General features: G+C 45.3%; 1 protein-coding gene across 1 annotated transcript in view; it reads right to left on the bottom strand.

Moving 5' to 3' along the window:
- LOC6501482 (dynein axonemal heavy chain 9) overlaps positions 1-22,694 on the bottom strand; it is a 29,266-nt gene extending 6,572 nt beyond the window's left edge. Inside the window, exons 1-27 of the mRNA XM_032454877.1 lie at positions 22,441-22,694; positions 21,814-22,335; positions 21,338-21,426; positions 19,986-20,636; positions 19,610-19,892; positions 19,071-19,549; positions 18,514-19,013; positions 18,143-18,456; positions 17,986-18,089; positions 16,881-17,407; positions 16,410-16,627; positions 15,147-15,323; positions 14,719-15,093; positions 14,485-14,658; positions 14,117-14,389; positions 13,619-13,648; positions 12,524-13,012; positions 11,472-12,443; positions 10,273-10,539; positions 8,895-9,940; positions 7,627-8,161; positions 7,063-7,562; positions 6,254-7,006; positions 5,600-6,188; positions 5,219-5,467; positions 3,407-3,883; positions 2,981-3,345 (exon numbers count right to left, since the gene is read on the bottom strand). Of these exons, the coding sequence (XP_032310768.1) occupies positions 2,981-3,345; positions 3,407-3,883; positions 5,219-5,467; positions 5,600-6,188; positions 6,254-7,006; positions 7,063-7,562; positions 7,627-8,161; positions 8,895-9,940; positions 10,273-10,539; positions 11,472-12,443; positions 12,524-13,012; positions 13,619-13,648; positions 14,117-14,389; positions 14,485-14,658; positions 14,719-15,093; positions 15,147-15,323; positions 16,410-16,627; positions 16,881-17,407; positions 17,986-18,089; positions 18,143-18,456; positions 18,514-19,013; positions 19,071-19,549; positions 19,610-19,892; positions 19,986-20,636; positions 21,338-21,426; positions 21,814-22,335; positions 22,441-22,635 (11,153 nt within the window). The 5' untranslated portion in view covers positions 22,636-22,694. The remainder of the gene's footprint in view (positions 1-2,980; positions 3,346-3,406; positions 3,884-5,218; positions 5,468-5,599; positions 6,189-6,253; positions 7,007-7,062; positions 7,563-7,626; positions 8,162-8,894; positions 9,941-10,272; positions 10,540-11,471; positions 12,444-12,523; positions 13,013-13,618; positions 13,649-14,116; positions 14,390-14,484; positions 14,659-14,718; positions 15,094-15,146; positions 15,324-16,409; positions 16,628-16,880; positions 17,408-17,985; positions 18,090-18,142; positions 18,457-18,513; positions 19,014-19,070; positions 19,550-19,609; positions 19,893-19,985; positions 20,637-21,337; positions 21,427-21,813; positions 22,336-22,440) is intronic.
- Positions 22,695-26,756: the final 4,062 nt, after the last annotated feature.

The following is a 26,756-nucleotide window of genomic DNA, read 5'->3' as shown; positions in this document are numbered from 1 at the left end:
CACTGAAGGATGCCCAAGTGGTTGCATAAATTATCGGAAATTGCTGCATGCCAACTCTTATTGAAATATTTCAGCTTATTATACAGCAGCCTTGGATGCAGGCCGGGGTACTAAGGAAGAAGTATTCAGTGCACGGCATGGCAGGGTGTATTTAGATATCTTGCACTAAGAAATAATTTTAGTAGACTTAATTTTGAGAGATATAAACCATTGATTAACATGTACACTCATCAACTGGCAAAAACATTCTTTGAATTGGTTTTGAAATTAGATATTTACCTCAAATACACTTGAAAAGTTTCACGTGTAATAGCTCTCTCTTTTATGATATTATTTAAAGCGTTGTTAGCACAAAACTATTTTCAATTAGTTACTGGAATTCTCCCCTTATCCTGTGTACCCATTTAAAGTAAAAGGCCATATGATTTATGCACAATCATATATTTAAAAGACTCACACAACTGGGTCTTTATAATTGAATAATCTAATAAATACTTAGTTCAATGACATCAGAAGGGGTCCCTTAAGAAGGGGCCACTTAAAATTTAAAGAAGAATAAAACTCGACAAATAAAAGCAGTTTATTCCTTGTATCGAAAATTCCAATATTTCATTTCCCTCCCTATATTAGAATTATAAACTACGCCCTTGGATTCCACGCTTATGAAATAATTGTTTTTGCAGAAATATTTTGTTGGGTTTTAGTGAAATACCTGTCAGGTGACATAAGAGCATTCTCATTTCAAACAACTAGTATTTTTCAAAGACAGCCCTGCAATGCCAACAACAAAAGTTGGCAAACAAATGCAAGTATCCTGAATCCTTATTTGGGTGCGTGTGTGTAATGTTATTGTCAAATATGCAGAAATTTATATGCAAGTCATGGCAGCTTAGACACCCACACCTCGACCTACACAGGTACAAACAATTTGCTTTTGTGGGTCAAATTATATTTTCATAAATATTTGAACGTTTCTTGCCCCGCCTGCAGTTAGCCAAAGTCCGACCAAGGATGGAGGACCGAGCTATACATGCCGTAATTTATACATGTATGTGTATTTACTTATATCTTGTGCGAGCCAGGCTGTTGCTCCTTTGGCAGTGCATTCAATGGGCATTAGTTTGTATGGCCAAGTCACATCTACACCCGAGCCGGGCTACAACATAAATTCACAACACAACACAACAGAACTGAACACAGCACACACAGTTCGGAAATTTTTCATTTTTCGTAATTCAATACGTATTTCATATGCATTTATATTCCGATTCTATCCCCATGGCGCTTTAGCTGCTGACGCTGCCCATTTGGGTTTGATCTGGAGTTGGTGAGCTGGGTGAGCTTGTGTGCGAATTTTGCAGTTGTTTAGGTGCGAAAAATTCAACACTGCGATTCGGCTCCCAGCCCAGCAACCTAGCAATCCCCAACCAATACCAATCGCCCTTTACGGATTTTCTTTTGGCTTGCACGCGCACTCAATTGAATTTCAATGAATTCAGCCAGTCAATGGGCAAAGGTGTCGGAGTACTGTGCGTGTTGTGTGCACTCCCCCACAGCCCCATAGCCTACATCCCACAGCCCTTGGTCAAAACCAAAACCTACGGAAGTCCCAATTGGAATTGCCATTGACATCTATATGAATTTGATTACGTTTTTTGCTAGTGCTTATTGCAGTCGATGGTTTATATAATTGTTGGTGGGCGCACTATTGCTTTTCATATTCTCATCAATGGAAATATTTGCTTTCATGACTTTGTGGGAAAAGCATTTTAAGTTTAAATTGGCAGAGAAGTAGCAAGTTCATTGGTTGGCTTAATCATCTGAAAAAATGGTAGCCACTAGTTGTAGCATTAGATTTATGCTTGCATCAAAGGGAATAGTTTTAATAATTATAATACAAGTAAGTAATTACATTCAGTGGCTTTATGTTGACCTTAAAAAACAATTTTACATTGACATTTATTGAATGATAAAAAAATGTTTTATACTTTTCTACACCCTCCAATACTGCACTATTTAAATATATATTTTTTATTAAACATATGTGTGGCATAGCTTTAACGCCACATCAACGATTTCTATCCGTAATCCGTTTGGAGTGCAGATGCATTACCACCTTAACAGTTACGTGCTTTCAAATACTAATAGGCTTTGCCTCCTTCACACGATACCTGCACGCTTCCTCCAACTTGGCACTTTCTCTCATCCTTTCTGTTGTGCCGCCAACTTTCACGCTTGTCGAGTGCAATTTTTGGCTTGTTAGGCAGGTGTCTCGCACCTTGCCACGACATATTCGTGCCTCGCGTTACCAGCTCGCAAGGCAACAGATGGGATTAGCTGATATTTACACTGGCGCAATGACAATGCCTTTCAAGTTTGCATAGGTTGTGCACGAATTGCTTGTGAGATTTTGGCAAGCCATAAATAGAAGTATAAAAGAAATAACAAAGACTTCAATTTTGAATTTAAACATGTATGTGGCTTTTAAATATCTTACAAGGATACTACAAGTTACAAGTTCCTTTTTCGTATGACAATCAAATAGAGAACTATACGCTCAATCCTAATTCTCTGACAAATTAAATGGAGTTTAATAAAGAGAATAATTAAAACATAATATCTATTATTTATTGCAAGTTGAAAGCTGTTTAAATTGGCAATGATTTTTGCACATTGTTGCCGGTGAAGAGGGTTCATTGCCACTAGTGGGTGCACAATCGAGCGAATGAGCCGGGGTCGGAAACCTTGCAGTCAACCAAACGGGAGCAAGCAAATAAAATTTACGGCCTTTTGTTGCTGCGGTGGCCCGAAAGTGAGTGGAATTCGCGAAGCACCCCCATCCCCATCATCAAAAATCAGCCCATTCCCTGCACCGTACTCCAGTTCGGCTGGAGAGGCAATTACTGCGATTGCGGGCGCACACAGAATGTAAATTAAATTTAATAATTGATTGCGTATAAATGCAGTAGCACCTACATACCTCTGAACGGACTCTTTCCACCGGATGTTCTCGTTGGCCAGTCCGTTGACCAGCCGGTGGGCCAGGTCAATGGTGAATGAGGTCTTGTCCGCCTCCCGCTGGCACTTTTGCTTCTCGGCCACCGCGTTTTCGAACTCCGCCTGGATCTCGGCCAGCTTTGCCTCCAAGTTGTTGATTTTCGCCTTTAGGTACTGCAGACGCTCGCGAGCCTCCAGTAGCTCCTGCTGCGAGTCCTGCAGAGCCTGTTGTTTGGGGCCAACGATCAAGAAAACCTGATGGTAGCGATGTAAATTAATAACCCAGGCGCACAACCCGGCGGCAGCTACTGATTTCTGCACTACTTTGTCAGGATTAAATTCGGGGTCCTTGAAAGTATTTAAAGATAATGTATAATTGCCAGTATAAATAAAATATTATAAAGGTTACCTTAAGGTACTCCTGCAGGGTTTCAATGATATTGGGATGTATGTTATCCTTGTTGTAGTTTAAAAGATCATTCAGAAACTGGTCCACTCTCACCATCATCAGCTTGGCTGCCTTCCAGCTGCGATCTCTTGGGATTTTCCCATTGCTGGCCAGCAAAACCATAACGGCAGCACAGACATTGATGACCGCCTTGGGAGGGGATCCAAAGGACTTCAGTTCGGTGAGGTTGTTCTTGTTCAACGTGTTGAGGGCAGCTTGGGCGGCCACGAGAGCCGGTTCTGCCTGCCTCAGATCCTCCTCGCACAGCTTGGTCTTAATGGAGACATCCTCCTCGATGATGCGAACCCGCTTCTCCTCCTCGGAGGCGATGTACCGCTCCTTCTTCACCTTCTCACTCTCGGCGCTAACGATCACAATCAGCTTGTCGGCAGCAGCGTTTTTGGCGGCCAATTGAACCTCTTGGATTGCCAGTTGATGCTGCGAACGAGGAAGTCCTTGACTCAATTGAAACTCAAAGCCAAAATCAAAGTGAGCTGAAAAGTTTCCCCGGCTAAGGAAGATAATTAAAGCCTCGGCACGATGGCTCAATATTTACCCAGAGCAACTTTCGCGCACAAATTGCGGGCGTATCAATACAAATACAAGCCCGTATAAATGTGGTTCAAAATCAGCAGTGATGTGCGAAGTACCTTTAAAGGACTTAATTTTAAGGCGTAAGTTTACTTAAATATTCAAAAGTTTTCTAATATGGCTGTAGGAAAATTACAAACTAAATCAGAAATGGTTTGGATTTAAAAGATAAATGCGTTTGTTTCATAAAATAATTTACCTTTCACTCGACTTCATTACTATATCTATACAGATGTAATAATAAAAAGCAAAAAATTATTACACCACCATTTTCATCACTGAAAAGCACAGGCTGTGAAATGAGGGTCCTATCCAGGCGCTTTGGAAAATTGAAACGGCTTTTGTTCGATTGAAGCGAATTCAATTTAATTCAATTAGTTTAAATAACATTTGGCCCGCCCCCACCTCTTGGCTGGGGCACGGTTCAATGGTTGTTGTTTAGCTCCGCAGGCTAAATGCTGGGCTGTGGAAAAAGTGCTGGGCTTACGCTGCGTATACGCGACGTAACCGGAAACGGCGTTAAAAACTGAAAGAATGGCATAGCCAGAGTCTCTGTGTCGGGGCTTCCGCTTCTCCGGTTTCCGCCATTGAAGTCAGACGAGTCGGACAAGTGGACGGCGGATTTGCTGCAACAACAATTCAATTAAGCGTACTAATTGAATGGCCGACGCGGCGGCTTCGATGCTCCGGATCGGATGGCAATGTTCCATTGAAAGCTGACGCTTGACGATGATCGATTTTGCGGGTACCCTGCAGGCGTGTTCAATTAATATTTGAAGCTTCGCGGAGATGCCACCGATTTTTTGTAAAGAAGTGAGACAGGAAATTATTTTGGGCACAACAAGAAAAAACAATTTACATGGGCCCTGGGAAAAACAATGATTTTCTTCAAATCCATTTGAATTTTGACTTAAAAGAGAAACTTTACTTTAAAAAGAAACATATAATAAAATTGAATAAAAATATAAATATGAAAAATAAGTTTTCTGAATTTAAGTAAAGATTTCCTTTTTAAATTAAGAAATAATTAAGTAGTAATTTCAAAAATTATATTTTAAAAATTTAATACATTTCTCTATGTGCCTTGCGGATTTGCTACTTTAACATTTTATTTTCATATACACGTTACATATAGCCACCGAATGTGGCACTCGCCTCCTGTCCACTCCATCATTTACTCACCTTCAGTGTGTCCACCTGACGGGCGCATTCCGCCAGCTTGGCCATTCCGCTCTGAAGCCGGGCGATGCGTTCCGCAAACTCTCCATTTTTGTCCACCAACAGTTTGCGGTAGAGGAAAATGTATTCCAGAAAAGTTTTCGGGGTCGTGTAGTTGTAGCGTTTTTCATTCTGCAGATAAATTCTCGATATCTGATTCACAGTACCGTGGACGTAAGCCATAAAGCACCCGATGGGCGGCACCAGGGCGGGCTGGAAGCAGGATATGGAGCAGTAAGTGGGAGCAAAGGGTCAGGACCCTTCGGTCTGGATTCGTACTTAAAGTGTCCGGCGCTGTAAATTGTGCCCGACTGACGCATAAATAAACGGCTGACGCATACGTACCTCCAAAATGCCACTGATTTCGTTGAGGAACTTCTGGGAAACGGACTCCAGGGCGCTTTTGGGCCACTCGTGGAACCAGTCGATGGCCGTCCGGCTGATGATGGCCGGAAATTTCCGTGCACGGACCCGCAGAGTCTGCCCCACGGGCGAAAAGCAGAGCACCACTTTCAGTAGCCGTCTGACTTTTTCCACAAAATACCTCCAGCAATTGTCCTTGGTGTCCAGGGTGCCACTTTGTTTCACCTCGTTGCGAATACCATTGGTGATGGTGTCCATCTGGTCGTCGTTGAAGAGTTCGGGTATCTCCCCTGACGCCAGCAGATCATTTATCAGCATCAGTATCGACTCATCCGGTATCTGGGCATCTGAGATGAGAAATACCGAGGCCAAATTCTTGAGGCCCACCTTCATGTACAGACTGGCAATTTCCTCGCGCATATCTAAAAGACCAAAGCCTCGCTTTATTTGAATTTGGGAGACACTAAGTGAGGAGATGAAGGCAGCTAGGCGGGCGAGAGTCTGTTTGCCAGAGCCTCCAACGCCTATAAGGAGAGCGTTACCCCGAGGATTTTCCAGGATGCGATTTATGCTAAAATTAGTATGGTTGTTTGTTGTAAGGTGGAATATATCTACAAAGTCCTATCTTTCACTCACCGACAAACGTGTATCATGGCATCCTCGAAAAGGACCAAATTCATGTACCCCACCACCTCATTATAACTGGCCTGGGCTTCAATTAGAAGCGAATATAACGAATCCCAGCTTTTGAGGGGCATGTATTTCTGATCCACCAGCGACTGGGCAAAGTGGCTGTAGATAAGCGGCTCTGCAAACACGAAATCCTCATCGAAGTCCTCAAAATCCTTCTTGAAAATATCTCTAATGGAAGACTTGAAGGATTTGATATCATAGGGATCCACTAGTCGATCATGATAGACCCGAAAGGCCTCGTGGACATAGAGACGCATCAGTTCAGAGGGCCGGCTGCAAATAGTTCCCCCATAGCCAGTATTAGCTCCACCCGCCGACGCAGGAGCTCCCACACTATTCATCAGTCCTTGGTAAATACTCGTCAAGTCCCGGAGATTAAACAGATAGTGGAACTTGACGGCGGTGGGCAGAAAAGCGTACTCCACACGCCGATGAAGGGCAATGCCCACTCGGACCAGCAGACTGCCAATGGATCGAATCTCTTTGCTGAATCCTTGGCCAGGACTTTCCAGGTGACTGGCCAGAATGCTGCCGTAAATATGGAGCAAGGTATCTTCGCTAGGCGGAGCTACCGAAAACACACAGAAGTGGCGTTGCAGGCGGGGATCGATAGTGAATGATCCGGCTGTGGGATTCATACAAGCCGCAAACTGACAGTGACGGATGTTCTTCAACTGGAGCCTTTGACGGTCGTACCTAGAAAGATAACATAATCAACAATGAAACGTATTTTCCTTTTGCATTATAAATACCATTGCCTGTAGTCCATAAATTGTCGCATTATAGTGTGTGGCTGCACTGTTCCATAGGCATCTACTTCAGGCATGTTGAGGTCGTTCACAAAGTATATAAGCCTTCGTTTGGGCCCGCTTGGGGCGTAGCATCTTCCCGACTTCTTCTCCAGCGGTCCGTCGAGCATCTTCTGGAATATCTCCGAGCTGGTGTAGAAATTAAAGTGCGTGGCCTGAACGGTGGTTAAAAGCGGAGTGGCTGAGGAGGATGGCTTTCGACGCACGCCAGGTGCGTTTGCCGTTTGAATGGCTGGCTGGTGGCTGCTGTCAGAAGCTGAAACCGTGGTAACAGCCACTTCAAGGAGTTCCTGGTCGTTGGCGTACTGGCTAAACAGTTCCCGGAAAATGGCACCCTTGCCGCAGCCAGAACTTCCAACCAACATACAGGCCAAGTTACGGTCGATGAGGAGTTTGAGAAAATAGGCAAGGCGAGTAGTTTCCGCAGTAGATATAAGTATGTTCTGTAATTAAAATGAGGCAATTATTTGGAGAATATTTTTTTTATTTACTGATTAGGTTTCCTACCTGGAGCGGAGTCTCGGAATCGATTTGCCCCTCCAACTGATCCTGGCCAGCCAGCTCGGTCCATGGCTGAAACTTAAGGGTTTGCACATTCAATTGGTGGTCGAACACAGTGCCTTGGCTGGGCAACTTAATATCCTTGAACTCTCCAATCCACCATTTGTGAAATTCGCGGTGCCAGTCAATGATTACATCCTGGCTGAGAGCTGAGCCAAAACTCCAAAGAGTGGCATACACGAAGATGGTTTCCAAGGCCAGCACCATGGCTTCGTGGGAGAGCTCGCCGTGATGCAAACCATGAGGATTCGTGGCGGATCCCGCACCAGCTCCACGGCCATCGTTTCCATCGCTATCGTTGTCGAGGAGACATTCCAGCAAGTGGCAGGTCATCTGAATCATGGCCATGTCCGTAACGGGAGTGATGCGCCGAAAGTCGCGATGTCGCTGCATCAGGCATGGGAAATATTTCTCGAACAATGTGGTCAGGATGCCTCGCTCTATCATATCCACTCGGGTCTCCAACCAGGACGAAACATAGCTATTTAGAGAAAATAAATTCATGTTACATTCTTTTACATTTTTTTAATGTGTATCATAGTTTGTCCCCTTCGAATATCGAAATATCCATAATATTCTTCGAAAATTGTCGGAATTCCATAAACGCTTTTCAAATCGTTTCTTCACCAATCTGCATCAAAATCTGGAAACAAAATATTTTTTGATTTTTTTTATGTTTTCTTTGGGATTCCCTTCAAGAATTATGAAAATGGCTTGGGGGCCAATATGGCCCACTGCGGTGGCTATATCTTTGCCAATTTTTATCTGATCCTGAAGCGAAATACCTTAAACGATTTGTGGATCGATTCTTCATCAATCTGCATCAAAATGTGGAAACAAAATATTTTTTGATTTTGTTTATGTTTTCTGGGGGATCCCCTTCAAGAATTATGAAAATAGCTTGGGGGCCAATATGGCCTACTGCGATGGCTATATCTTTGCTGATTTTTATTTGATCCTGGAGTGGAATGCAATGGGATAACTATATGGCGTTAGGGATCATTTTAACTACATATATGTATATCTATAATCTATATATCTATATCATAAGGAATCCCTCATATTGATAACTAGCCATAATGAATAGCAGATTATTGAAAAAAATATCTGACGTTGTCGGACTCATTTCAACAGATAAACTATCTCAGTATAGGTTTTGCAAATGAAGATTGTGTGTTAAATTCAATTTCTTCATACAAATAGAAACTACTTACGGTGACCAACCCAAGTCCTGGGGATTGATATACAGAATACCAGCTCGGGAAACTGTGGCCGGAGTGGCAGCCTTCAGGTGTCCTACTTCGAAGAGGAGCCGCATCTCCTTTTTCAAAGAGATCCTTTCGTTACTGGCCAAAGTGAGAATTTTATTATCGTCCATCAGAGTGTTTAAGCTCTCGATCCACATAGGATCAATGTCGCCGTCCAGAACAATCCACTTTGGATTCCCTGGTGGCATGTTGGCCTGCTCCCGCATAATGGAGGAAAAGAGGCCATCCTTCCACTCCCGTGTGGTGGAATTCACAATACCGAACAGTTCGTCGTTGGACAAGGCCTTCGGATTGAGGACGTGACACACTGGCTTTAGTTTCTGGATCCGGTAGGTTTCTTGTAGGGTTTGCCAGATCTTGGTCTTGCCAGTGCCGGCATTTCCAACTATGAAAACAGAGTGCCGGACATCGAGGAGCTCCTGAAGCTGCACCACCTTCATGAGGAATCCCTCTTCTGGCTGCAGCTTAATTTCGTTGACCGCCTTCCGTATCGTCTTCTCGAACTCGAAGACTCTTTTGCGGGGCACGTCCAGGGCCGGAAAAAGGTCGCCAATCAGCCCCATAAATATTGGAACATCCTCCGTGACAATCTTGGGGATATTGAAGTCGCGCAGTGCTCGCATCAGCACCTGATCCTCTGGCCGGCTGTGGTCATCCCTCTTGAGGGTGCCGGCCACCACCAGCACCGACTTGATGGCCCGCAGACCCCAGTCGTAGTGATCCTGCTTGGATAGCAGCTCCTTGCACAGCGTGTAGAGGGTGATAAATTTTCGGGCCAGCAGACGGGCGTCCTGGAAGCCCTCGGCCATTAGCATAATCTCACAAATCAAAGCAAAGTCCGGCACAATCATGGCGCACGGCCGGAACAGGGTCTTCAGGTTCTCCGGCAGCTCTGTCCGGCCGGCGTATCCCGGATTCATGGTGATAAAAATTCCGACCGACGGCTCCAGCGAAATGCGCTCGCCCATAAAGATAAATTGGGTTTTATGCATCTGTAAACAGAGCGAGGAAGTGGCAGAAGGAACAACAGCATGGAAGAGACCGGAGCAGAGTGGACCAGTGAGGTTCAGGTAAAGTAATCAATGCAACGTGTTGGGTCAAAGCACTTGGGAAAAAGCATGTATGCGTTTTCTCATACTAAGAAATTTTAATCTAAACTGCAGCTAAAATACTTTAGATGATTGAAAATGTTTTTTTGCGGAAAAAGTATAAAAAGTTAAAAAAATACTCTAAATAATACTCTATCCAAAAATCTTTATAAAAGTGCACCTTGGGTGGAAAAAATCAATTTGCAAGCCGTGAGAAGCATTCCCATGCCACGTACCTTTATTGCCTCCTGTATGGTCTTCACCTGGACGGCCACCACGGACAGGACCTCGACGCAGATGCGATTGAACTCGTCAAAGCAGCCCCAGGCACCCGTCTGGGCCAGCCCTTTGTAAATGTTGCCACAAGATTTGTAGTCCATTTGCTCCGAGCAGTTGAAGACATAAACCATTACGCCCAGGGCGCGTCCCAGGTCCTTGGTGGTTTCCGTTTTTCCGGTTCCAGCTGGTCCTGCGGTTGCACCGGCCAACCGCAATCGCAGCGACTGTCGTGGAATTCGCAGGACGAGGTGGCATATGTAAATTACAAAGAGCATTTATTTTCCACTAACGAGTTGTTTAATTTGCAACGGGACCAGGTGGGAAAGGATATGGTTGAAAGGGGAGTGGGTGGAGTTTCAACAAACTAATGATTGTATTGTTAATGTCAGCCTTGGCTTTTCATTCTGCCCTAAGGGGCAGAATCTTACAATGATTTTAATGATTTTACAATGATTTTAATTAACAAAAATATCCTGAGAATAAGTCATACTTAAAAAAGATTTGCTTATTTTCTGTAGCTATTTGAATTCGAAAAATTATTAAATATTAAATTTCATAGAAGTCATAATTATTTTCCTCTTCAAAAGACGCAAATAACCATGACAATACCCATATTATTTTAACATTATTTGACACATTTCTGTCACATTGTGATACATCATAGGTGCCACTGATATAATGGCTGATTGTGCGAAAGAGCGTAAAATATGCGACTGCCCAAGCAGAAGAGTGCTATAATTGCACAAAATTTGTAAGTGCATTTAATTTATTTAATTTGCGCCCTAAATCACACGCCAAAGTGTGTCGTGACTGAGTTTTGCCTGCCCTTTAACTTGCTACTCATTTTAATATATTCAAGCCATGGGACATTTGCTTTTAATTATTCAAAGCCAACTATGGTCTATACATTTGTAGCGGATTTCCGCTGATAAATCCATTAACGCCCCGTGGCAGGCGTTGATGAGGTTTATATTTAATTCAGCACTCGTTAGAAAGGATTTGTAAAACAACAGCAAAGACCGGCCTTCAATTACCGGCCATGCCACGTGTTTTAACTAAAAATTATGTAAACGTCTAATAGCAAGCTTTTAATAGCAAAAGGAAGAACTTGGAAAATACATTTTATTTTTTTCCTGACAAGAAACTGAAGTCTTACCTGCGTCAAGGTAATATAGCAGCGATCTGTGAGCGGAGTGATTACCAGTCGCGAAGTATTGCCCAGATACTCGTAGGCATATCGGAATTCCGCATCGCAGATGTTGGCAAAGCAGTCCTCGTCCCCGCCTCCACAACTGACGGCGGTGCTTGCCCGGCCACTGGAGCTGCCAGCCTGGTCGTCGTCCCACCTGTGACGCAACTGACTCTGCCACTGGAAGGCCAGGGAGTTGTCCACCTTGGCGGCAATGATCTTGCCCACCACATCTCGCGAATGCACATCGATGGTGCAGATCGTCATGATCTTCTGCCGATCTCCGGGCGACAGCTCGCCGAGAAGCAAATTAATCAGAGCGTTCAGCTGGGCGATTTGCCGTTTGTGCAGCTCCTTCATGACGCCCTCGTATCCCTCCTCCATGCAGCCAAAGGACCGATTCACGTCCGCCGTCCAGCTTATTTGGCTGCAGCAGAGCGCCACCTGGGCGGGCCAGTCGTAGAGCCACTGCTCCCGGGGCTTCTCCCCGAAAACCTTTAGGGCGCGTCGGAACAGCTCGTGCAAGGTGCTGCGCATTTGCTGGATGATGGCCCTCAGCCAGAGCTCCACCCTTCCGCTGCATACAATGAACGAAGGCTGATCCTGATCAGCCGAAACGAAGGGCACATACTCATCGTTCTCTTTGGAGTGCATTCCCACGGCATTGGGAGTATTTGTGTCGTATTGAAGTCGTAGGATCGAGTCGAACAACTTAATCAGGTGCCGGTCGATTACTTGCGGATTGTTTCCATTCGAGAGGATGTCCAGCAGGTCGGCTGCCGAGATAAAATAGAAGCGGGGAAAGGCCAAACGCTTCGTTTCCAGGTAATCATTCAAGGCCTTCTCACAGACAGCCAACCGCTGTTGCAACTGCAACAATTGAGCCTGGACATCGTCATGATGCAAGACCACTTGCATTACCACACGAACGCTGCTTATCTTGGTTATGGAAAAAATAAAAAATTGAATGTCATCCTCAAGATTAAAGCATAGATTCAAGAAAACCCTGGTCCACAAACCTTTCCCAGAAGTTCCGTAAAATCAGCATCGATTTTCTCAAAATTTGCCGCATCCGCCGGCAGCTGGGCCCGGATATCGGCCGATCCAATAAAGATACATTCCAGGTATATCCATTTCCGCTGCACTTCGAACCAGTTAACAATCAGGGTGTCGATGCCGCCCAGCACCTTCTGCCAATGGGTTAGCTTGTCCAGGAGGTACTCGATGTGTTTTGAAGTTGAAATATTCTGCAATTGCATTTGGTTGTCATCCAGGGTTTCAATTAGTTCCTCGGACACCTTCAGCAACTGGATGTGGGGCCGGGTGTGATGCTGTTCCAACTCGAACTCTAGATGCGCCCAGGTAGCTTTAATCTCGTCCAGTACCTTGGTCACTGTCATCTCTTTGATGGCTCGGTCCACGGTGTTTTTTATATCCTCCTCATGGTGTTGCAGTTTCAGGGTGAGGAGTTGAGCCAAACTTGTGGATTTGTTCTTTTTGTAAGAGATCTAAAGGATACCAAATCATGAATAATTGTAACTTTATAATTTAACTCAACAAATTATGGCTATAAAATTACAAGATCTTGTTAAATCTATTCAATTTTATGAAGGCCGCTGAGGGAGCTCAATGTTGGTTTATTTAATTAGAAATTGAATACCTATTCAACAGTTTGTACAGTTTTATATGTCGGGTGTTTTTGACATGAAAAGTTCAAGGAAAATTAAGAATCAAGGAAAAATTAAGGAATTTAGGGTTTTAATTTCATCAGAGAATGAGTGTTTAGATGCCTGTGCCATGCAGAAGCATATTAATAATCACATACTTATGTGTGTATTCTGGGAAATATAATTATGAAATCTGAACAATGCATTCCTCTAACGCCTTTGGTTATTGGAACTAAGCAGCTTGTCTGTAATAGTTCCAATCCGGTTCTCCGGTCATGACATTTTCAGCAATGCACAATATTTAGGAATATCCATTGCAGTAGGCTGCTGATGGCTTTTGCCAGAACCTGATTAGGTTTGGATGAGCAGCAAATGCGATAACTACATATTAATTTATGAAAATGTTTCAGATTTGGGCACAGAGCTTACATTTTGATTTACACTTACCAGCTCGTCCATGGGATGCTGTCCACTTAGCTGAGCATGAAGTCGATAAGCGAGAAATTTGATTAGATTTTAGTCATTAATGCGACAGATCAGTGATTCAATCCAATTATGTCATTTTCACAAACATACTATGTATTGGGGAGCCAGAAGCATTTTGTTTGCGTAGCTTCGGTCTGACAAATCACGATGCAAATTGCTGTCAACGGGATTCCTGCACCACATCGCAGCGTTGCGTTATTCCCTCACAGACAAGCAGCTCCAAGCAGGTTGCCCCAACGCTGTGTTGTCATCGACGTTTCGTAGCGGGTTTGCCAACACATCACCTCCTGCTAATGTGTTTGCCCAATGTGCGCCATTGTCCTGGCTCAAAGAGACATCAGCCGCGAGGGCAGGATGCCGAAGTTGTGGTATCCACCACCACCAGCTCAATCACTCGGAACAAGACACACTTGCGCTCACACACAAACACGGATGCACCATGGCTTCCATTATGCTCACCTTTGTCAGCTGCATCAACTCCATCCAATGGCGCTCCGTAATTGCCGGATTCTGTAGCTCTGTGATGGCCCTCAACGAGGCAACCAGCTCGCGTAGAACGGCCACAATGTGTACGTAGGGCGCCCAGTCGCGGATGCACTTGTCCAGGGTGCGCAGATCTCGGGTGAACTTCTTGCACTCGTGCTCCATTTCGTCAGTGTCGATGAGCAGCCAGGGGGTGGAGTGCCAGTCCACGATGCAGGACTCGATGACGCGCACAAAGTCCCACAATTGCTACGGGCATCTCAATTACTAAGGTTTCTCTTCATGATTAATTGCATCTAACTATTGTATTATGTATGGCTTTGTTACTATGTACCAAGTCTTACCTTGACTCTTCGAAGTTCTACCTCGCACACCTGCAGGCAGGAGGAGTCGGGTGCCGTGATGTCCAGGAGTCGGGCCCAGCCGGTGTAGACACGCTGCTGGCGGCCGAAGCGGTGCAGTCGCACGTAGACCTCATCGCAGGCTTCATAGACGTTTGGACAGGGCACGCGGAAGAACTGGAAGCCAAAAATAAAACATAATCGAACTCGAAATATAATGGTTTTGGCACCACTTACTGGCATCCTTTGAAACTGCCTGGCGTAGTGTTGCAGGTGGCAGGTGTGCAGTCCAATTAGAGCCGACACGCGCTGCTGCTGGTGGAAGCGAGTGTCCTGCAACGCCTCCTGCTTCACTGTGCTGCTGTGCTTCAGTTGCTGCCACTGGAGAGGAAGTTGCTCGATGCTTCGCAGCAGCTGAGGCTCGAACTCCACGTTGTATGTCTTCAGCAGGCTCATAATATCCTTGAGCGGCTTGAAGACATTGTCGGCGTAGGGCTCCCGTTGCCGGATCTCCGCCATTATGCCGAGCACCCGGAGCAAGGTCTTGAAGTCATGGCGGGCGATGTGCAGCTGGAGAGTTTCGTGTCCGCGGGCAATAAAGGCGTTTAGCTCCTGAAAGAAGCAACTTCAGCTTGTTGACATTGTTTCAGGCATGTGATTCTTACTTTCAGTGTTCCCTGAACGTAGCGGAGTAGCCACTGTTTGCATAAATGCGACCACTTGCAGGCCAGATTAAGCAGGCCGTACTTGAGGGGCTTGAGGTCGAGGCCCAGCCAGCCATTGATGCACTCCCGGCTCTCGCACTGGTCAATGGCGTCGTGCACTTCATTGTAGTTCTCAATCTGGAGAAGATTAAAGGACACAAGAAGAAGGAGGAGAATAGGGGAGCTGACATCTTTGTTCGAGTGGCCCAGCCCTAATTTATTTGCTAATTTGCCACACATGGATGGGTGTTTGGGCCCGGCTTCTCTATATTAAGTATACGTACTGTTGCCTTTGTTTTATTAAGCGCACCAGCTGCGCCAGGGGCAACCCAATGGCTAGTCATAAATAAAATGCCGGCCAGTGATTTTTCTTGCTCTATTTTAGGTTCAAGGTAGTTTTAAAAGTGCATACGTTTAAGAAATTCAAAATAAATGACTGAAGGCATGAAGCTTCAAAACCAGCAAAAACGAATAAATTTGAAAAGCCAAAATGTTTTCTATTCAAATTTTGTTCAATTATGTTGAAGTGATAGAATGCATGCTTGAGATTCAAGCAAGATGTAAATCATATGTAAAGAAATTGAAATAAAATAGTTTTCTTCAGAATTAGACCATTCAGACTTCGTTGTTTGCTCATTCACATTTTCCTGCTACATGTTTTCCCTATTTTATTGGGTAACACCCAATTTCACATGCTCTGCCCCCCGAGTCTGTGTGCACTTTGACCATGATTTGTTATACAAATATGTGTGTAGCTGGTTGTGTTCCTGCGCGGGTCCCTTGGGGTAATTTATAGCATACTTTTCGGGGCGTTTGATAATTGTTTAAAGAAAATATTACGCATACGTCGGCGATTTGCCTGCTGTGCAGTGCTGCGAAGGAAATAAGTCAGGAAAGCCATGTGTTAGCTGAGCATTTCGTAAGTGTTTTGCTTTTGTTTCGTATTTTTTTTTGGCATGGTCTGGCCAGTGAGCGCTGCCACACATTTGACCCTAAATGGTCAACATTTATCAAGCGTTATTGGTCTCAGGGGCTACACAGCGTAAATTGTGTGGTTGCCAATTGAGGAACCCAGAAGTCTCCTCCAGTCTCTGTCCTCCTTTAGTTTTGTTTTTCCTTTTTCCACGGTGTCAATGTGAGTCTCGCAGCCACTAAAGCTGTTGGCATTCTTTGACCCCCAAGGGGGCAAACCCGTTCTCCGGTTTTACTCTTGCTGGAGCTTACCTCTTTTTTGAACGTTTCCATGATGGCATAGCCCCTGCCACTAGCGTGGAGCGTCTGCTCCTTGGCCCGCTGCATGCAGGCGGCCAGAACGTCGCCACTTTTTTGGGTCCACAGGAACGCATAGGCGTGGAATTTGGCAGCGAAAGCCGTAGCCGCCTCCACCGTATCCGCCAGGGCATCGCGAATCGCCTTCTCCAGCATTTCTAGGCCATCGGCTTCTACATGGCATGAATGGAACGAGAAGAACAGAAATCGAAAGAATGCGAAAGGATAACAGAAAGGCGCCTACCATATTTTTGCATACTCTTATTTAACTTTTTATCTGATATATAAAGAGTGTTCCAAAAAGAATTAATCAAACTTAAAATAGATGAAAAAAAAATTATAAAAATTTAATTAATTTCTGATGTTTAAAAGTATATACTTCATCAAGAAAGTTAAAACTTGCTGCAAACTTGTCATAATCCTTACCGGTGAGTTCCACTTTTTGGCTATACGCTTTGGCGGCTGCCAGCAGGTTGAACTGCACGCCCTGCGGTTTTGGATCCGCGCATTCCTGCTCCGTTTCGTCCTGATCCCCCAGGGACTCCATCGCCGCGGCCATGTTTGCGTCGTCGTCTTCATCATCCTCTGACAGGGCGTTGTCAGCCACAATTCTTGGCATACAGTCGCATGTCTGTTTTATATCGAGCAACAGCTGCTCCACAATTTGTTGAAAATTATTTTCCACACTCTCATCAAAGGCGGGCGAAAAGCGTATTTCCGTTTCCGTCAGCTCCAATTTTACTTCGAAGAGTGGAGCATCGTTGGCAGTTGTAGATGTTGCTATTGCCGATGTTGCAGTTGTTCCTGTTGCTTGTGGCACTGTGATTTGCTGTAGCACTAACCTTGCCATGCCACCCGATAAAGAAGTGAGTTCCGACGCTGGTGACGACGGCGGCGGCGTTCCTGTTCCAGCCACTGTCGTAGCTGTCATTTCTTTGTACAAATACTCTAAACTGAATTACACGGCGTATGAGTAAGGTGAAAATTAAATTTAGTGTTCAGTTTGTTTTCTGCTTATTTCGTTTGCTTATTTCAGCTACCCCGCCTCCGGGGTCTGTCTTGTTTGAAACTTCACCCGCCCTTGTTTGTCATTCTGTCTGGCAGTCTGTCTGTCTGTCGGTCTGTCTGTCTGTCGGAGTCTCTGTGTCTGCATGCAATCACGAAAAGTGCCGCTAAGTGAAACATGCAATTGACGCATGAATGCTCGGCCCGCGGCAATTTGTTGTTGCCATTGTTGCCCCATGTTGCTGTGGTCGTGCCTGTGGTTGTTGCTGCTTTAGATGTTACTGTTACTGTTGCTTCTGCAGGTGTCTTTCATTTTTGCGGTTGCAGTGTGCGATTTCGTGCTCATTTACTTGATTAGTTCTGATGAGACATGAAAGGAGCTGCCATTGTGTCGAAATGTAATGAAATTATTGGCCTCCGGTTAAGAAGAGTGCAGGTGAGTGATATTCATAACGATGATAACAGCGATGATAATGATTGTAATGAGAATGATTTATAAAAGTTCTACTTGAAGTTTTTCTGAAACCTTATTCTCATCGCCTGGCGCACTTCGCGGCAAATTAATTCATCCACACTGGCCAAATATTTATTGTACTGACGCCTCTGCTCTTTGGGGAACTCTCTAACAAACTAGATAGGGGTTAAAATTCAATAGCGATAGGGATGGATATTTATATGTATACCTCCTGAACACTTAAGTCTCTGGAGTATAGCTGAAACTCATGCGATTCGTAGTTAAAGAACAGACAAAAATTTGCAATCAGCAGTCGGTTGAGCAGCATTTTGGTCTCATCGCACTGAAGCAATCGCAGACGCACTCGATCCTGCTGGTGGCGCAGATCCAGGAGATTCCGGCCGTACAAGCTACGCTGGTGCAGTGGCTCCCGACTCCAGCGACGCATGCTGACCAGAATGGCGTCTAGATTCCCGTGGGACTGCTGCAGGCGGGCAAACAAGTCGCGGCTTCGTTCAAAGATTCCAGCCACGAGAAGGTCGTCTGTGAGAGGAAGCTCTATGAATAGAAAGTGAGACATATACACTCAAGCAAGCTTACCGTATTCCCGCCATGTTAGTTTCTGGCAGGCTACGCCCACCTGCTCATCAATGGCCGCCAATTCGTTACGGATCAATTGCAGCTCAGCTGCGGCACATTCTCCGGATCGGATCCCATTATAGAACTCGCCAATTTTGATGAGTCGTATACGACGCTCCCAGTACGCATCCCGCTGGGCGTAGAGTTCCAGCAGCGGCTCCGGCAGATGGAAGAGATCGCCGCTCAGGCTTCCAGTAGCCTGCAGGGCAAGCAGATATTTGGTCTCCTTTAGCAGGGTGAACAGGACCAGCGAGAAGTTGAGGTGCAACTGGCTTTTGTCCTCCGGCTGGGAGAGCACTGACTCGTCGAGTCCTTGCACGATTTGCTTCTCAATGCCCTCCTGCCAATTGGTCCAGATTTTCATCTGGAGATTGCTGAGCTTTGTGGTTAAAATATTGCGACGCGACAGTAAGGAATCCCATTTCAAAGGCAGTGTTTGCAGTTCGGATTTCTCTTGCAGACTGAAAAAAAAAGTTCAATGACCTAAAGTTTTTCCTCGAAAGTTGAGGGAAACCTACAGTTGTTCAATTAAGTGATTCAACTCCTTGGCTCCAAGCTCGTCGCATCGGCTAATGTGCTGTTCCAGCCACGTCATTGCCCCGGCGATAGGTGGGAAATTATGGGGCATTGGCAGAGCGACCAGCCCACGGATCTCATAGCCTAGAAGTACCTCAGTAACACTGGTCTCCAGCTGCTCCAGTTCCAAGTCGTAAATTTTCAGGATGTGCGGCAGGACAGGGGCCAGCTCCGGTTGCACGGCACTGCGATACAGGAGTCCGCCAAACATCAGTGTCAGCCGGAGCAGGTGCGTCCAGCTGTAACACTGCTCGAAAGCCTGAAGCAGGACAGTGGCCAGTTTCTGTTCCAGCAACTGCATCCTGCCGAAGAAAAGTGCCTGTTCGCGTCGGAAACAACGCCACTTGCTGGCTTGTGTGGCGGTCAGATCGATGTCCACATTGCTCCACTGCTCGAAAAGCACTTTAAACTCCGCAAAGATCTGGAGTATTAATTAAAGTGTGGATACAGGGTACATAAAATAATAAGTTTAATTTTTTACCTCCCTAAGCCTATCCGTTAGGAGTTTACCCCGAAGACCCCCAACTTCCAGCTTTTCGAGTTGCTGAAATTGTACTGCAGCCTCGAACACCTGACGCAACTCCAGCAGTTGGGCCGAGAAGCCGTCGAGTGTTTGCCCAAACACGTCCTCATGACAGAAGCGCCACAGCTGGGGCAAGTCATCGGGTGGTGGGGAAGCTGCAGCAGCTGCGGCTCCACCAGGAAGGGCGGGCAAAAGGACCTGATGTCCAGCATAGCGTTCTTTATAGTCCAGAATGCGCTGTCTGTTAGAGAAATATATTTTTAAAATTCATTATATAATAAGATACTTTTAAAGACGGAATTGTATTTAAAGAAAAGCCTTTAAATAAACTCACTTAAAAAGCTCCAGAACCTCGATGGTTCGATTGATTTTAATTAGACCCTCATCAGCATCACCCTGGAAAAGTAGCGGAAATTCGAGATCCTCGGAGGCGCGATGCACCATCATGTTGCAGATGCAGCGCAGCAGTACACTCATCCTCTGGGTGCTGCGGTAGTACGTTGCATTGCTCCACACCAGGTGCAGCACGTGGACGAGCGGGGTCACCAGGTCGTGGCCGTTGCTAAATTGCACCGAATTGAAGGCGGATGTCTGGCGCAGGAGTGGCTGCAGCCAGAGCGAAACGTCCTGGGCCTCCAGCCAGGCGGCCACTAGCTGTCGGAATGCATTGGCGTACGGCCGGTGATATACCGATTCGATTCTTTCAAGAATCTGGGATAAAATCTTGTGCGTTGGCTCTCGCAGCTGTTCGTAGATATTTTGCAGATTTAGCTTTCTGTTCGTCCAGAAGGCAATCTCCTGGGCAGGCAGGGAGACGAGGGTTATATGCTTAACGGGGTGACCGGACTGCGAATTGGGTGAGGCCGAGCCGAGGGGCTGGCATTCGGAACGTTCCATTACTATGTCGTGCATCTGGGTGGTCCAGTTGATGAACATCTCTTCGAGAAGGTTCCGGAATTTCGGATCCTGAGCAGGTCTCAAGTGACTATTTGGAGTTTTTTTAATGAAATAGTAAAATATTTAGGATAAAAATCATGAAATGTTTGTTGATTGCAATTTTTAGCCATTGTGGCTGACCAAAGAGTGCACTTGGTTTGGTTTTTAATATATTTTTCATTTGTAATATATTCCGAATCATAATTAAATTAAGTTTTTCATTTTTGACTCGAGTTGGCATTTTATTTGGGTATTAGTGGTCTATTGATACGAGTATTGTGAGCCAGAGAAGCAAAGCATATCTTTATTAAATTCTTTTCATAAGAAAAACTTTTCAGTCAAACAAAACATAAATTTCCCATGAATTTTGGGAATTCTGATTGCCACAAGATGAAATCACTCTCTTAAATATTTGCAATTTAATTAAAAGCATTTGATGGCCAAGCAGGCTGGTTAAAAACCGGAAAATAATCGAAGTGTGCCACCAGTTTGTATGTGGGCGGTTAAGGGGTAAACAACTCGAATTGCCACGAAAGTAGAAGCTAAATAAATTGGCACCAATTCATGCGCAAAGTTATGCCAATGAAAATCAATTTGGTATCATGAGAAGGCCTCTCCCTTCAGTCCACATAAACAATAAGGCGACATTTTCGAACTGCCAGAGGTGGCTAAAGGGGCAGGAGTTATAGGATGCGAAGGACGAAGGCGGATCACAAAGACAATGGCCATTGAACTAGGACTAGGACTTACCCTTGGCTCACGTGGGCAAACACTTCCTCGACGATTGTTGGCGAAACTAATAACGATAAAATTGTGCGATTGTTGGTTTTGCCCTTAATCTGTGGGGATAGCAATAAAGTATAGGCCAAGATACAGATATAAATACGTATAGATATATATTATGTATCGCCTGTAGACACTTGAAAAGTTTTGCCAATTAAGCGAAATACTTTCAAGACAATGGTCGGGAGTTGTTTCGGAGAAAACCCCTCTCCAAGTCTCCGCCCCACTGCACTCAATTAGATTAATTTGATGAGATACCACAGCTGACGGTTACAGAACACAGTAAATAATTTTATATATATTTGTAGGATTAATTAATTGTTTTTAAAGTGGTGTTCTTTCAAAAAATTATAAATATAACACGGCTTTTAAGTTAGAAGTTCTAAATCATAGAAAATAGAGATCAAGTTAAAAATAAAGCTAAATTTTCTCAGTGAACCTACCTCGGTTAAAGTGTTCCGCACTTCCTTGATGCGCGTCTGCAGATCCTTGCGCACAATAGACGGCCATTGGTTCTGAGCCTGTTCCAGGAGCGGCTGCAGCACTTCATCAAACAGCAGCGACATGGTCTCTATTTTGCTGTGGACAGGAAAGTCTCCATACAGCACCTCCTCTGAGAAATTTCCCGCCGTCAGAGGTCCACCGGAACTATTACGTCGCACGAAGTAGGCGCACTTTCCCCGCGGCACTCCGTCGAGAGTCGTGAAGCTGGAGGAGGCGGGTGGCAGGGGCACCAGTAGGGCGCCCGGCGTGACAGACACCACTGCGGACACGGCGGCCGTTGCAGAGGCCATTGCATCGTCCTCTAGGTGCAAAGGATCAGCGGGAACTGCTGCCCGGGTGCTAGGGACCGTGAATGGCAAGTACAAGTCACTGAGACCACTCCTGGGAACCAGATCGCCGCCAGGACTAAGGGTTACCACTAGGACTCTGGTGTGTCCAAGCAGCCAGTCCAAAACAATTCGCTTTGAAAAGTTATACATTTGTGTTTTAAGTTGAAACTTTAAGGCTTAAAATATTTTTTGGTCGATTTGGAAAACACTTGCTGTTTTGGCTAAATTGCAACTCACTCGCATCTCATCGGTGGCCATCATTTTGGTCCATTTATCCGGTTTGAGGCGCATTGTGGTGGTCGTATAGGCGGCCACCCGATCCAATCTGGCGTCGCTGTAGTCCCGCTGGATGCGCTGGCGACCTCTGGCCCCGTCGCCGCCGTTGGGCAGCCCCTCCTCATCGCTGCTGGCCAGGCCAGCAGGATCAGACATCGGCAATTGCAAATCCTGTTAGGGGCAGCGACTGCGTTGCGGCAACTCAAACAACTCGCCGCGGCGGCCAGCGTTAAAATGATGAAGCGGGCTCGCTCACTTCGCTCCTATGACCTCTAATGCCGGGCGGCGGCCAGTGGGCGGGCGACCGCAACGTCCCGGCCCAACCACGCCCCGCATATCGATCAAACTTCAAATTCGAATTAACAGGAACAGTTTAAAGTGTGTGCCGCGAGTGCAGCGATTTCAAATGCAAATGCAACTGCCAGCAGGAAAAAGTTTAGCCTCTAAGCCCGTTGCCTTTCCCGACTTTAATTGCACACGAAGTGAGCGAAATGTAATTTCCGTTTTTCTGCAAGTTACTGAACTGAGCCGCTGGCTCATAAGTCAACATCAGATTTCCAGGGGGAGTGTTCGGAGGTGGCATCTACGTTAATGCTACGGTGCATGCAAATGACGTGTAGATGATTTCCAGTGTCCAACACGGCGTATACATAATGAGCTTAGCTGATCGAATGGAATGGTAACTCGTCTATCAAGTTTTTCAAATGGAGGATATGAGTATTTGAAATTTAGTTCTATATAGTTTGGTTTTTATAATTGGTTTTTGTGGAGAAGCACTCTCTACATAAAAGTTCCATGAAACCATTCTAATTGAACCTTTATTGGAAAAAATACCTCTATTGGCCATTGAAGGCTTTCACTAAAATGCTTTTTAAAAAGTAGGCTAGTTAATAACTAAGTTAGTAACTTGGCTACTGTAATGGAAAGGACTGAGTGAAAAAGGAAATAGTTAGAGAGCGTACATATTGTCAAATCATATTATAATTTCCCCGTTCAACGCCTGGAAAACAGAATATTATGCTGGCTTATTTTGACTGGCAGTATAAGTGCCAAGTGAGCGTTTACCACTTAACATAAACAAAGCAGAGTTCTGGTGCCCTATCATCCCCCATAATATCCTTTGCCTTTTCCCTGGCCAGGTTCCCTGCTTTCCAGCTCGCTTCACCCATAAGTCAAGCGCAGTGAATGAGTGACTGACATGTGTCAAGTAACAGGAGCAGCATGTAACAAGCAGCATGCAGCAAGCGGCAAATGCAACTGCAACTGCACCCGCAGCAAATATCAGCAACAAAAGCTGCACCAGCATCATCAGGAGCGTCAGAAGCATGGTTAAAATGCTCTGCAATTACCGCAAGTACAGAGGGAATAGCTTTGCTGTTTAATACTCGACCCGAAGGATGCCCTACCCACCATTTCAGAGAATAGGAGATACATTTCAGCAAAATCTTATATTTTAAGCTCGACTCCTTGGAGCTAAGCAGCTTATGTTGCATTGACAACTCTAGCTGGGGTTCGCCCCACTTATTTTATGTCCAAATCCTTTATCCCTTCACTAATATGCTCACCGATACAAAACCCATCTGGCTGCGTACCACGATGATGGGATGATGGCGAGGCTATGATGACGACCATTCCGGTCCGTTGTGTAACTTTGATGTGAACTCCACTTTTAAATATCAGCGTCACATCAAAAACAAGTGCTTGGCAACCCGCTGCTCCGTTCTGGCTCATTCCGGCTTTTCTATCTGGGATTGGGCGCTGGCACCCTCGGGGCGAATGCATTGCCCTCATTTTCAGAGAAAAACCGCAACTGGTACGCCCGGCTCTGGAGCTTCTGAGTCCGGATTGTACGTGGGTGGGGATTTGAATTGAGGGCGGTGGTTCTGTTGTTAATGAATTTGCTCAAGCTGTTTGCGATCCGCTTAAAATTCACTCTAATCCTCCCAGTTTGAAGTCCAGGAGTCAACTCCACACAAAAAATAAAAATAAACCTATGAATCGTTTAAAATGGGTAGTCTATTAGATTTTAATTGATTGTGTTATGAGCCATGGAACCAACTTATTAATAGAGTTATGATACTTTTCTGTAATCCATTTTGGACAATTTTGTAAATATAATTTCTATAATAATATATGACTTTAACACTAGATTGTTTTATAAACCTATTATTAAAAGTAATTATATCAAATAGTATGCTTAGCTAGAAGATGGGATCTGCCAGTCAAGTCGTCTTATAGCTGGCTTCCATTTGGCGACTTCCTCTTCAGCCTCTGGCTTAAATGTCCTGGCCGAAACGGTCCCTCTCGGTCTCCGGAGCAAAGACGTGCATAAATAGTGCGACAGTCCAAGTCAAACATTGGAAGCAAACGATGGGAGCTGTGGCCGAGAGAAAGCCGCAAGAAAAATAAACTTCGAATTGATTTTAAAAGGAATGGTCGATGGCCTGGCGTCGTCGCACTTCAAATTAAGTAAATCGCACAAAAGCCGAGGCTACGAGGCTGCGGCGGATGGACGCTGGACCTCACAGGACGCAGGACGTTGGACATTGGCCGGCAGTCGGCAGTGAGCCATGGAAAATGAAACTGTAAAATGCTTTTACTACATTTTCCCTGCGAGTGGCAGTCGTGAGCTCTCGTAGTCGCACTTTTTGAATTTATGCCAAGCCTCGATCCGAACAAGTTGGCCAGTATTTTATGAGGCAAGCCCCTCCGCGGACCTCCTTGGCCATCCTCGGCCGACTTTTTACAGTTGCTGCTGATGAGTTTCATTATGTGCGAACAAATCATCATATGCCACTGGACTCTGGACGGAGCTGCGGATAAGGAAGGATCTGGGCGGCAGACTGCGCGGCGTCGTCCTCGTTTAAAAGCAATCTCGTGCATTTGTTAAGGACTCTGCATAGCAGCCTGTGTGAGAAAAGTCAACACTATTTCATTACGAACAAAGAGCATTACCATTTGACCAAAAATTTATGAGAGAGAGTTCACAGCTGCAGAATGCGTTGGTCCTGGCCAAATCGTCCTGGCAAATCGATCAGCGGACGAAAAGATAAATAGAAAATAGACCGTTTGACAGTGTAAACAATGTCCTAAGCCATACGCCATTGCCCAAACTTGAAACAAACAAATCGGGCGGTGGAGGTGGCAAAATGTCTAAAAAGAGCCAAAAACGAAGGCCAAATAGAAAGAGCAAACGAAGCCGAACCAACAACTCCTGACTCCCCGGCCTGTTAGCCGGGCATTGTGTGTGCAATCTAACGACAACATTCAATAAACAATTCACAATTGATTGACAAACGGACTGGCGGGCTAGCCTGGTATTCGGATTCATTGCTGACGACTGCCGATTGACGACCACGGACTACTGACCACCGACTACCAACTACAGACAACTGACCATGGTTCATGGTACTCAAACCTACTGCGGCCACTGTGAAAATGGCCATGAATGAGCAACCACGACGACAAGTCAGCCAGCGGAAGGATGTTAGTTCGAGTGGATGAGGAAATTGAAAGCGAATGCTGACAAAAACAAAGTTGTTCCAAACAGAAAAACACAAAATCTAGGGAAAAAATGGCCAGCAACAGAAAATAGTCCAGAATAGGCGACAGAGTCCTAGCAAAAAAACAAAAAAAAGAAGAAACCCCTGCAAATATAACGAGAGTCCGGCTGTCGAAACAAAAACAATGAAAGCAAATTTCTCTGCGGACATCCGGCAGCGATTAGACCAGGACACAAAGCATGGAGCTACGGGTCTGTGTACACTGTACAGTGAAAAGTGAAAAACGAACAGAGGGCAACAAGGTTAAACTGGATAGTAAACTAGATATTTGCTGGATCAGGATGATTTCGAAATATAATTAGGAATTTCTGTTGGGCCATTTATATACGAGTATGTGTCGGAGAATATTTTCTTATTTATGAGGCACCTATCCAGGTAGTTCTACATCCAGATCCTGTCCCAAAAAGGCGGCCCTTAATTAAAATCCCTGCCCGGCTAATTGTAGGCGTGACTCCTTGCAGCTCATTAGTTTGGGGCACGTAGTCCCCGTGCTGGGCATAGTTTGGCAATTGCCGGCCAAAAGTTTCCAGCGAATCACCAGCCACAAGACGACGGACGCGCCACGTTATGTAAGGCCGAAGTTTTGCAAATCCTTTTGGCAATTAGATACTTGTAGCCTTAGGAAAGGCGTCGATGGAGAGGCGATAAGGAGAGGAGTCGTCGCAGGAGTCGCCCACAAATATTGCACAAGTATCAAGTATCGTCGTCGCTGGC

Source organism: Drosophila ananassae, chromosome 2L, assembly GCF_017639315.1.
Source record: "Drosophila ananassae strain 14024-0371.13 chromosome 2L, ASM1763931v2, whole genome shotgun sequence".
NCBI classification, from domain to species: Eukaryota; Metazoa; Arthropoda; class Insecta; order Diptera; family Drosophilidae; genus Drosophila; species Drosophila ananassae.
This window is presented reverse-complemented; position numbering and strand designations above follow the sequence as displayed.